The 12241-nt window shown below is 39.5% G+C and overlaps 1 protein-coding gene across 5 annotated transcripts in view; it reads right to left on the bottom strand.

The window, feature by feature from the left end:
* DIAPH3 (diaphanous related formin 3) overlaps window positions 1-12241 on the bottom strand; it is a 494215-nt gene that overhangs the window by 388749 nt on the left and 93225 nt on the right. For all 5 annotated transcript variants that reach the window (XM_030200561.1, XM_030200564.1, XM_030200562.1 and 2 more), the window contains 2 exons: window positions 10509-10645; window positions 9838-9943 (listed from right to left, as the gene is read on the bottom strand). In XM_030200561.1, coding sequence (XP_030056421.1) covers window positions 9838-9943; window positions 10509-10645 — 243 coding nt within the window. The remainder of the gene's footprint in view (window positions 1-9837; window positions 9944-10508; window positions 10646-12241) is intronic.

Below are 12241 nucleotides of genomic sequence, written 5' to 3' on the forward strand. Positions count from 1 at the left end.
ATTTATTGTGTATTTTGGTTAATTGCTTGATAAACTTTTTTCTTTTTTGTTTGCTGGCTATTGTATTCAATAACCTGTTTCTGTGTAGAAACCATATAAATTTATTTTATGGGTCAAAAATTTACATCAGGCATGGATGCTGTTCAAAACACCATCTTGGAAGCCCAGGACAAATATATTTCGCATATTAAAAAAGGAGGACGGAAGACCTAACAACAGCCAACATGGTTAAAAAGTGAGGTGAAGGAAGCTATTAGAGTTAAAAGAAAATCCTTCAGAAAATGGAAAAAGGAACCGACTGAAAATAATAAGGAACAGCATAAGGAATGTCAAGTAAAATGCAAAGCACTGATAAGGAAAGCCAAGAGGAACTTCGAAAAAAAGATTGCGTTGGAGGTAAAAACACATAGTAAAAAAATGTTTAGGTACATTAAAAGTAGGAAGCCGGCAAAAGAATCGGTTTGACTGCTAGATGACCGAGGGGTAAAAGGGGCGATCAGGGAAGACAAAGCCATAGCGGAGAAATAAAATGAATTCTTTGCTTCAGTCTTCACTGAGGAAGATTTGGGAGAGATACCGGTGCCAGAAATGGTATTCGAAGCTGACGAGTCGGAGAAACTGAAAGAATTCTCTATAAACCTGGAGGATGTAATGGGGCAGTTCTACAAAAAAAAAAAAAAAAAAAAAGTAGCAAATCTCCTGGACCAGGTGGTATTCATCCCACAGCACTGATAGAACTGAAAAATGAACTTGCGGAGCTATTGTTAGTACATAAGTAATGCCATATTGGGAAGAGACCAAGGGTCCATCGAGCCCAGCATCTTGTCCACGACAGCGGCCAATCCAGGCCAAGGGCACCTTGCAAGCTTCCCAAACGTACAAACATTCTATACATGTTATTCCTGGGATTTTGGATTTTTCCAAGTCCGTTTAGTAGCGGTTTATGGACTTGTCCTTTAGGAAACCGTCCAACCCCTTTTTAAACTCTGCTAAGCTAACCGCCTTCACCACATTTTCCGGCAATGAATTCCAGAGTTTAATTACACGTTGGATGAAGAAAACTTTTCTCCGATTTGTTTTAAATTTACTACACTGTAGTTTCATCGCATGCCCCCTAGTCCTAGTATTTTTGGAAAGCGTGAACAGACACTTCACATCCACCTGTTCCACTCCACTCATTATTTTATATACCTCTATCATGTCTCCCCTCAGCCGTCTCTTCTCCAAGCTGAATAGCCCTAGCCTCCTTAGTCTTTCTTCATAGGGAAGTCGTCCCATCCCCGCTATCATTTTAGTCGCCCTTCGCTGCACCTTTTCCAATTCTACTATATCTTTCTTGAGATGCGGCGACCAGAATTGAACACAATACTCAAGGTGCGGTCGCACCATGGAGCGATACAACGGCATTATAACATCCTCACACCTGTTTTCCATACCTTTCCTAATAATACCCAACATTCTATTCGCTTTCCTAGCCGCAGCAGCACACTGAGCAGAAGGTTTCAGTGTATTATCGACGACGACACCCAGATCCCTTTCTTGGTCCGTAACTCCTAACGTGGAACCTTGCATGATGTAGCTATAATTCGGGTTCTTTTTTCCTACATGCATCACCTTGCACTTGCTCACATTAAATGTCATCTGCCATTTAGCCGCCCAGTCTCCCAGTCTCGTAAGGTCCTCTTGTAATTTTTCACAATCCTGTCGCGAGTTAACGACTTTGAATAACTTTGTGTCATCAGCAAATTTAATTACCTCGCTAGTTACTCCCATCTCTAAATCATTTATAAATATATTAAAAAGCAGCGGTCCTAGCACAGACCCCTGAGGAACCCCACTAACTACCCTTCTCCATTGTGAATACTGCCCATTTAACCCCACTCTCTGTTTCCTATCCTTCAACCAGTTTTTAATCCACAATAGGACATTTCCTCCTATCCCATGACCCTCCGATTTCCTCTGTAGCCTTTCATGAGGTACCTTGTCAAACGCCTTTTGAAAATCCAGATACACATTATCAACCAGCTCCTCTTTGTCCACATGTTTGTTTACTCCTTCAAAGAATTGAAGTAAATTGGTCAGGCAAGATTTCCCCACACAAAAGCCGTGCTGACTCGGTCTCAATAATCCATGTCCTTAGATGTGCTCTGTAATTTTGTTTTTAATAATAGCCTCTACCATTTTCCCCGGCACCGACGTCAGACTCACCGGTCTATAATTTCCCGGATCTCCCCTGGAGCCTTTTTTAAAAATGGGCGTTACACTGGCCACCCTCCAATCTTCTGGTACCACGCTCGATTTTAAGGATAAGTTGCATATCACTAGCAGTAGCTCCGCAAGCTCATTTTCAGTTCTATCAGTACTCTAGGATGAATACCATCCGGTCCAGGAGATTTGCTACTCTTCAGTTTGCCGAACTGCCCCATTACGTCCTCCAGGTTTACTTATCCTTAAAATCAAGCGAGGTACCAGAAGATTGGAGGGTGGTCAATGTAACACCAATTTTTAAAAAAGGTTCCAGAGGAGATCCAGGAAATTATAGACTGGTAAGTCTGACGTCGGTGCCAGGCAAAACGGTAGCGACTATTATAAAAAACAAAATTACGGAGTATATTCACAAGCATGGATTGAGACAAAGCAAACATGGATTTAGTGAATGGAAATCTTACCTCACCAATCTACTACATTTCTTTGAAGGGGTGAACAAACATATGGATAAAGGTGAGCCAGTTGATATTGTGTATCTGGATTTTCAGAAGGCGTTTGACAAAGTACCTCATGAAAGACTCCAGAGGAAATTGGAGAGTCATGGGATAGGAGGTACTGTCCTATTATGGATTAAAAACTGGTTAAAAGATAAAAAACAGAGAGTAGGGTTAAATGGTCAGTATTCTCAAAGTGGAAGGGTAGTTATTGGGGTTCCCCAAGGGTCTGTGCTGGGACCACTGCTTTTTAGCATATTTATAAATGACCTAGAGATAGGACTCACTAGTGAGGTAATTAAATTAGCTGATGACACAAAGTTATTCAAAGTCGTTAAATCGCAGGAGGATTGTGAAAAATTACAAGAGGACCTTACAAGACTGTGAGACTGGGCGTCTAAATGACAGATGATATTTAATGTGAGCAAGTGCAAAGTGATACATGTGGGAAAGAGGAACCCAAAATATAGCTACGACATGCAAGGTTCCATGTTAGGAGTCACTGACCAAGAAAGGGATCTAGGTGTTGTCGTTGTATGATACGTTGAAACCTTCTGCTCAGTGTGCTGCTGCTGCTAAGATATTATTAGGAAAGGAATGGAAAACAAAAGTGAGGACGTTATAATGCCTTTGTATCGGTCCATGGTGCGACCTCACCTCGAATATTGTGTTTAAATCTGGTTGCCACATCTCAAAAAAGATAGTGGAATTAGAAAAGGTGCAGAGAAGGGCAACAATAATGATAAAGGAAAAGAGACGACTTCCCTATGAGGAAAGGCTAAAGCGGCTAGGGCTCTTCAGCTTGGAGAAAAGGCGGCTGAGGTGAGATATGATAGTGGTCTATATTTATTTATTGCATTTGTATCCCACATTTTCCCACCTATTTGCGGGTTCAGTGTGGCTTACAATACATTGTAAATAATGGAAATACAATTTGTTACAATTCAGTTATGGATTACATTGTGAGAATTTAAGCGAAGACAGAGTCGATGTATTGTTGGGGAATAGGACAAGGAAAAGAACAATGGAACAATGGAAAGAGAACGGGAAATTAATAGGGTAATAGAACCTTAGCAAATGAACATTCAGTATAACATTTTTTGTGAGTGAAGGTTTTAGTGTGATAAAATTACGGGAGATGAGAGTTCAAAAAAGAATGTATTGGTGTATTTCTGGAACAGTAAGTGTGGACTTCATATGTATTGATCCTTACAGTAAGTTTTATCAAAGAGATGAGTCTTTAGTAATTTGCGGAAGTTGGTTAGTTCGTGGATTGTTTTCAAGTTGCGCGGTAGTATATTCCAGAATTGCGTGCTTATGTAAGAAAAGGTTGATGCGTGCAGCGCCTTGTATTTTATGACTTTGCAATTAGGGAAGTGGAGGTTAAGGAGAGTTCGAGATGATCTTTTAGCGTTCCTGGGTGGTAGGTCTATTAAGTCAGACATGTAGGCTGGAGCTTCACCGTGGATTATTTTGTGGACTAATGTGCATACTTTAAAAGTAATGCGTTCCTTGAGTGGGAGCCAGTGTAGCTTCTCTCGTAAGGGTTTTGCACTTTCGTATTTCGGTTTTCCGAAGATGAGTCTGGCTGCTGTGTTCTGGGCTGTTTGAAGTCTCCTCAGTATTTGCTCTTTACAACCTGCGTATAGTGAATTGCAGTAATCCAGATGGCTGATTACGAGGGATTGCACTAGGATGCGAAAGACGGATCTTGGGAAGAATGGTCTTATTCTTTTCAGTTTCCACATGCAGTAGAACATCTTTTTGGTTGTGTTGTTTGCATGGGTTTCGAGTGTTAGGTGGCGATCAATAGTGACTCCAAGGATTTTTAAAGTTTCTGAGATTGGAAGGTTTAGTTTTGGTGTGTTTAAGGTGGTAAATTCATTCGTGTTGTATTGGGAGGTATTAGGCATTGAGTTTTTTTCCGCGTTTAGTTTCAGTCGAAATGCATCTGCCCAGGTGTTCATGATGTGTAGACTTTGGTTAATTTTGTTGGATATTTCTTTGATATCTTGTTTGAAAGGTATGTATATTGTTACATCGTCGGCGTATATATATGGGTTGAGGTTATGATTTGATAGGAGTTTTGCCAGTGGGATCATAATTATGTTGAAAATGGTTGGTGAGAGGGGTGATCCTTGAAGGTACTCCACATTCAGGTATCCATGAATCGGACGTATTTGAGTTTGATGTGACTTGATATGAACGCAGGGTTAGGAACCCCTTGAACCAGTTTAGGACATTTCCTCCGATGCCAAAGTATTCAAGTATGTGCAATAGAATTCCGTGGTCGACCATATCAAAGGCACTTGACGTCGAATTGTAGGAGAAGTATGTTGTTGCTGGTTGCGATTATTTGTTTGAATTTAGTCATTAGGGTAATTAGTACTGTTTCTGTGCTGTGGTTCGATCGGAATCCTGATTGGGCATCATGTAGTATTGAGAACTTGTTTAAATAGTTTGTAAGTTGTTTTGTTCCCATCCCTTTGGTTATTTTGGTTATTAGTGGTATGGATGCTACTGGTCTGTAATTGGTTATTTCGCTTCCACTTTTCTTTGTATCTTTGGGTATTGGGGTGAGTAAGATTTTTCCTTTGGGAAGAGTCCGTTTTGTAGCTTGAAGTTTACATGGTTCATTAGGTCTATTACAAATTGCCGAGGAGCTGATTTCATGAGGTTGTTTGGGCATTTGTCTAGTTTGCAGTAGGATTTAGCAAATCGTTTAAGTGTTTCAGAGATGAGGTCTTCTGATAATAATTCGAATTCGGTTCAGGTTCTGTCTGCTGGGTAAATTCTGTCTTCTGGGTCTAGACAGTCTAGAAGTGTGGCGTATTCAATAGCGCTGGCGGGTATTTTAAGTCGTAGTTGTATAATTTTCTCCTTAAAGTGTTTCGCAAGGTTGTCGACATCTGGTATGTCTTTGCTGTTGTTTGTAGCTGGTGAGGTGTCTAGCAATTTATTCACAAGGTAGAAGAGTTTGTGTGTGTCTTTATAGTTGGGTCCTATCATTTTTTGTAATGTAGTCTTTTAGTCTGTTTTATGGTATATTTGTATTTCCTCCTAAGTAGTTTCCAGGCATTTAGTGTTTGTTCATCTTTCTTTTTGTTCCATGCACGTTCTAGTTTCCTGACTTGTGTTTTAAGTTTTTCAGCTCTTCGGTGAACCATGGGTTTGATTTTTTCCTATGTGATGTTCTGGTTTGGATTGGGGCGATTTTGTCTAATGCTGTTGTGCATATATCGTCCCATTCTTGGAGGAATTGGATGGTGTCAGCATTTGTTAACCATTCGTTCTGGTAGATTTGTTGCCAGAATGTTGTGGGGTCTATTTTGCCTCTCATGGTGTATGTTGTTCGTTCATGTTTGTTGATTGTGTTTATGTGTGTTCTTCGCCAGTTGAGGGAGACATATGCTTTATGGTGGTCTGACCATAGTGTAGGTGTCCATCTTGTGTCAGTAAGTAGTATATTTAAGTCTGGATCGAATGTGTGTGTAATGTCTAGTGTATGTCCTTTTGTGTGTGTTGTTTGCGTGTTAGGTGCGTGCAGATCCCAGAGTTTTAAGAATTCTTTGCATTCTCGTGTGCCTGTAGAGGTGTCGTCTTCAAGGTGTAGGTTGATATCTCCTATGATGAGGATGTTTGAGGCAGAGACACATGTGTTTGAGATGAAGTCCATAAGTTGCATTTGGGAGTCTTGCCATTTTCCTAGTGGTCTGTAAAATAGGATTGCGTTGAGGTGTCCTAGTAGGTTTGGGTGACTGATTCTTGTCGAGGCAATTTCGAGTTGTGGAGAAGTGGATTCGCCCGTGGTTGTGATGGTGAATTCGGGTTTGTAAATTATGGCTATTCCGCCCCCTCTTTTTCCTTTTCTTGTCCAGTGGGTGATTTTGTATTCTGGTGGGCATGTCTCTAATATGGCGGGGTCTGTAGGGCTGTGGAACCAGGTTTCTGTGATGAAAAGAAGGTCTAAATTATCTGTGGTAATCCAGTCTAGTATATCTACTGAGTTGCTTACTGCTGATCTTGCGTTGATGTATCCTAGTTGGATTAAGCGGTGTGGTTCTGTGGGAGGGTTCGATGTGTTTATTTTTATTAGTTGTCTGTTCCTTCGGTGGTTAGATTTGTTGTAGTGGAGTTGAACGGGTAGACTTGAAGCGTCTGTTTACGCTTTTCAAAAATACTAGAACTAGGGGGCATGTGACGAAGCTACAAAGTAGTAAATTTAAAACATATCAGAGAAAATGTTTCTTCACTCAACATAAGTACATAAGTAATGCCATACTGGGAAAAGACCAAGGGTCCATCGAGCCCAGCATCCTGTCCACGACAGCGGCCAATCCAGGCCAAGGGCACCTGGCAAGCTTCCCAAACGTACAAACATTCTATACATGTTATTCCTGGAATTTTGGATTTTTCCAAGTCCGTTTAGTAGCGGTTTATGGACTTGTCCTTTAGGAAACCGTCCAACCCCTTTTTAAACTCTGCTAAGCTAACCGCCTTCACCACTTTCTCCGGCAACGAATTCCAGAGTTTAATTACACGTTGGGTGAAGAAAAATTTTCTCCGATTTGTTTTAAATTGACTACACTGTAGTTTCATCGCATGCCCCCTAGTCCTAGTATTTTTGGAAAGCGTGAACAGAAGCTTCACATCCACCTGTTCCACTCCACTCATTATTTTATATACCTCTATCATGTCTCCCCTCAGCCGTCTCTTCTCCAAGCTGTATAGCCCTAGCCCCCTTAGTCTTTCTTCATAGGGAAGTCGTCCCATCCCCGCTATCATTTTAGTCGCCCTTCGCTGCACCTTTTCCAATTCTACTATATCTTTCTCGAGATGCGGCGACCAGAATTGAACACAATACTCAAGGTGCGGTCACACCATGGAGCGATACAACGGCATTATAACATCCTCACACCTGTTTTCCATACCTTTCCTAATAATACCCAACATTCTATTCGCTTTCTTAGCCGCAGCAGCACACTGAGCAGAAGGTTTCAGCGTGTTATCGACGACGACACCCAGATCCCTTTCTTGGTCCGTAACTCCTAACGTGGAACCTTGCATGACGTAGCTATAATTCGGGTTCTTTTTTCCCACATGCATCACCTTGCACTTGCTCACATTAAACATCATCTGCCATTTAGCCGCCCAGTCTCCCAGTCTCGTAAGGTCCTCTTGTAATTTTTCACAATCCTGTCGTGATTTAATGACTTTGAATAACTTTGTGTCATCAGCAAATTTAATTACCTCGCTAGTTACTCCCATCTCTATATCATTTATAAATATATTAAAAAGCAGCGGTCCTAGCACGGACCCCTGAGGAACCCCGCTAACTACCCTTCTCCATTGTGAATACTGCCCATTTAACCCCACTCTCTGTTTCCTATCCTTCAACGTGTAATTAAACTCTGGAATTCATTGACAGTGAGGCAGCTTGGGCAAAGAAATCATATTAATTTGGTGTTTAACTTTTCAGTCCTGTAAAGTGGAAGAATGCCATCTGGGTTTAATTTACTCAGAAGTCTAGCTTTTGCTAGACTAGAGGTTAGAAAGGTCAGTGAGAAATGAAACTTTCTTTGTCCTGTTTTGAGTGATGGATTGTCCATAGATATTATTTTACCACATCTGGAGGCCATTATAAGCAAGGCATACTGGACAGTTTTGCAGGCAGATTAAAGGATTAGGCTAATGCTGTCTAGAAGAAGATAGTTTAGATATTCTAGATGAGTTAGATTTTGTCTTATAAGGAATTCTGATTTCTGCTTATTTTAAAATATGTTTTATTCTGTTTAATTAATAAGTTCTATTTCTATGTAGAATATCTTTTCAATTCAGTGTTACATCAGTGGCTGACTTTTCAAGTGAGATTGTCTGCGGTTTAAGAGGTCATCATCTGGTTTGAATTATCCACAGTCCTAGCTAGTTTTGTGTATGAAACTAATAGGTGAAAGAGGTCAGGACAAGTCAACTCTCTTCTCCTTGATGAATAGCTAAGTGTAGGACTGGTCCTGAAAGTAATAACAAACTATGCCTGTGTGCCATTAAGCAAGACTGGCCCCTTAGCCCCTCAATGAACCCATATGACTGGGAATATAAGAATATAATAATAAAATACAGGAGATAGGTGCCACATTGTCTAGCGTGAGAGGCCCCAGGTCATAGGTCAGTTTAGGAAATATCTGAAACCTATGTAACTGATATTTTTGAATAAATGTATAGAGATAATTAGTTCAAGACAGGGTAATCAATCTATTCTTTACCATCTGGTGAGAAAGGGGGGCTAGAGAGGTGTAGGACCCTATATAACTGAGAGCAGAGGCAGCTTACGTTAGAAGAGAGAGACAACAGACAGAAGAGAAGGAGCTGAGACGTTAGAGGACAGACAGGAGACGCAGGATCCAGAGAGCTGAGAAAGAGAAGAAGAGAAAGCTAGAGCTGATGTCCTACTTTGTTTGCTGGCAAATAAAGAAGATTTCTCTCTCATTCTGGTGTGTGGTGTTTGACTCCTGAAGTACCACAGATTCTGCTAACAATAGTGGTAATTCCTGCAACAACAGAGAATGTGGTAAATGCGGTTAGCTTACCGGAGTTTAAAAAAAGGTTTTTGACGGCTTCCTAAAGGAAAAGCCCATCTCCATTATTAAATTGGACTTGTGGAAAATCCACTAGTTCTGGGATAAACAGTATAAAATGTTTTGTACTTTTTTGGGATCTTGCCAGGTATTTGTGACCTGGATTGGCCACTATTGGAAACAGGATGCTGGGCTTGATGGATCTTTGGTGTGTCCCAGTATGGAAATATTTATGTACTTATGTAAAATATTAAAATATAATGAAAGGGCTCTTTTACCAAAGCTTTGCGCATGTTAATGGACAATAGCATGTACATAATCTATGTCCACTATTTTATACTTAAGGGCCATGCGGCAGTGCATGGTAATATCCATTAGCACACACTAAGCTTTAGTAGAAGGGCCTATACATTAAGTCTAAACTTAATGTAGGGGCCATTTTTGTTTTTAAAAAAAACCTCATACCTTACCCTCTCCCATCTACAAATACTACTCCAATAATTTCACAAAACTGAACATACCAATTTAAATACTTAAGAGATTTTCTTTCAGCAACAAACCTGCAACTGCACAGAATTATCATAGAGACCTTCAACAATTGGAAAGAATCTTTCAAGATTTCTTTCTTCTGCTGATGTGGTTATAGCTTCCAAAATATTTTCAAGACTACAAGAAATTAGAAAAGTTAATAGGCAAAAATGTTTAACTTTTTTCTATCAAGTAAAGAGCAAGTAACAAAATAAAAATCAATAATCTGATCCATTCCAATCTAATCCAAAATTATCACCTTAAATCGGGGATACCATTATTATTTATTCTTTCATTTGTTGTGGTGACATTTCAGAATACCTACACAAAATAAATATCAGTTTACCTCTACATCAAAAGCAAGAAACATAATATAGCATTTCAATACTGTATTTCTATCCTAGAACCAACGGTGCTCCCTCTTCGGTGGTTAACAACTTAATATATGATTACAACATACTTCCTAGGAAATTCAATTCAATTCTATTTTATTTTATTTATAAAAATGAACTGAAAAAATATAACTGAAACAGAATGCATTAAGTTCCTGCATATATTAAATTGCATACTAATTTAGTTACTCATACTAAGAATTTTGATTTAAAATTACTTCTGCATAACAAAAAAAAAAAAAAGAAAAAAAGCAATTGAGTAAAATTAGTCTATTTAAAAGAACACTTTAAGAAATGATAAAATCACTTACATGTTCTCATCTCCCACAATGCATATGGCAGAAAGAAGTTTCACAATATCAGTCATCATGTTAGGTTGTCTGGGGTCAATAGCTTTGGCTAGTAATGAAAGACTTCTTACTTCTCCCATGATCCTTTCCAAGCCATACTACATTCAAAAAAAAGGAAAAAAGACATATTGCAAAAACAAAATTTTAATTTATGTACATTTTACAAGTATGAATTGACGTAATTTCAAATAAAACGTATTAGTCCCTGCTCAGGCTCATTGAACACAGCTAGCCTCATCGTTTTTTACTACCTTCTGTCCTAATATCTCTAACTCTATTTCATTTTTTATATTAACTAAGATTTTATTTTACGATTGTAATCTAGGCCACCCTGTGTCTTCCTCAATGTCCAAGATCTATTCCCTTTTTGGTTAAATTTATATTAAATAGCTTAGATTTTGTTTTCCTACTTTCTGTAGCATACCAAATAAAGTTGATGATAAAGATGATAAAACAAGAAGTCTTAAAAGTCCAAGTATATCCTCAAACAGTGATTTTCAACCAATCCTTGGGGCAACACCCAGAAAGTTGGGTTTTCAGGATATCCACAATGCATATGAATGAGATAGATTTGCATACCATGCCTTCTTTGTATGCAAATCTCTCTCAAGCATATTCATTGTGGATATCCTGAAAACCCAACTTAGATGACCCTTGAACTGGGAACCGCTGCCCTAAAACACCAAATAGGAAGAAAATTTCTAATTTACTACTAGAGCACATTTTGGCTGTCTTTCCTTAACTTCCTAAAAAAGAATCCTACCTTCTCTCACTTTTCAAACTAATGTTGGAAAGAATTACACATCAGGGGTAAATTCTCCAAAAATGTCCGAATGACTTTCAGTGGAAGAATCAGTTCTAGCTTCTGCAGGACAGAAACTGGTATAGTTAAATATAGCGCTTACAAATGTGCATAGAGATTAGGAAAAACGATTCCTGAATAAGTATTTTTTTAAAACCACAATTCTAAAGCTTGAAGAGAATGTTATATACAATGCACTCCACTTAAGTGAATGTTGGATAAGCACACAGTCCGCTTATCTGCAATGGAAACTTAACATATAAATTTTTCCCATTCATTCTAATATAAACTTACTCTGGTTTGGAACACCAGTGATAATCACATACTCCAGTTAAATGCAATGCCTCAATCAGCTCTTTTTGACATCACTCCATTTAGGCGCACCCTCCCTCATTCACTCCCAGCCCTGTGAAGTTCTAATGCCAAGTGAGCCATGCAGCTGTGTATCACAAGCTGTGAGGCAATGAAGGAGGGAGAGGAGAGAGGCAGGAGAGCCCCTCCAACTACACTGGCTCCCAGCTTCATGATATACAACTGCCATGCAGCATAGCAGTTGTATATCATGAAGCTGGGAGCCAATGAGGCAAAGGGGTCCATCCTGCCTCTCTCCTCTCTCTCCTTCATTGACTCACAGCTAGTGATGCACAGCTGCATGAATCACATGGCTGGGTGTAAAGGAGGGAGGATGCCCACCATTTTCTTCCTCGCCCATGCAATTCAGTGGCTGTAGCAGCGGTTTTTACAACTGTGCACCTAAAATGCTCAAAAGCTGAATAAACTGTGAGCTTTTAACATGGTCACTTTGGTTATGTGTATGCTCGGATTATGTGCAAATGAAACTTCAGTCCAGAGCCCTTGCACTTAACTGGAGTGCACTTTATATGTTGGAAAG

This window comes from Microcaecilia unicolor, chromosome 4 (assembly GCF_901765095.1).
Source record: "Microcaecilia unicolor chromosome 4, aMicUni1.1, whole genome shotgun sequence".
In the NCBI taxonomy this organism is placed as follows: Eukaryota; Metazoa; Chordata; class Amphibia; order Gymnophiona; family Siphonopidae; genus Microcaecilia; species Microcaecilia unicolor.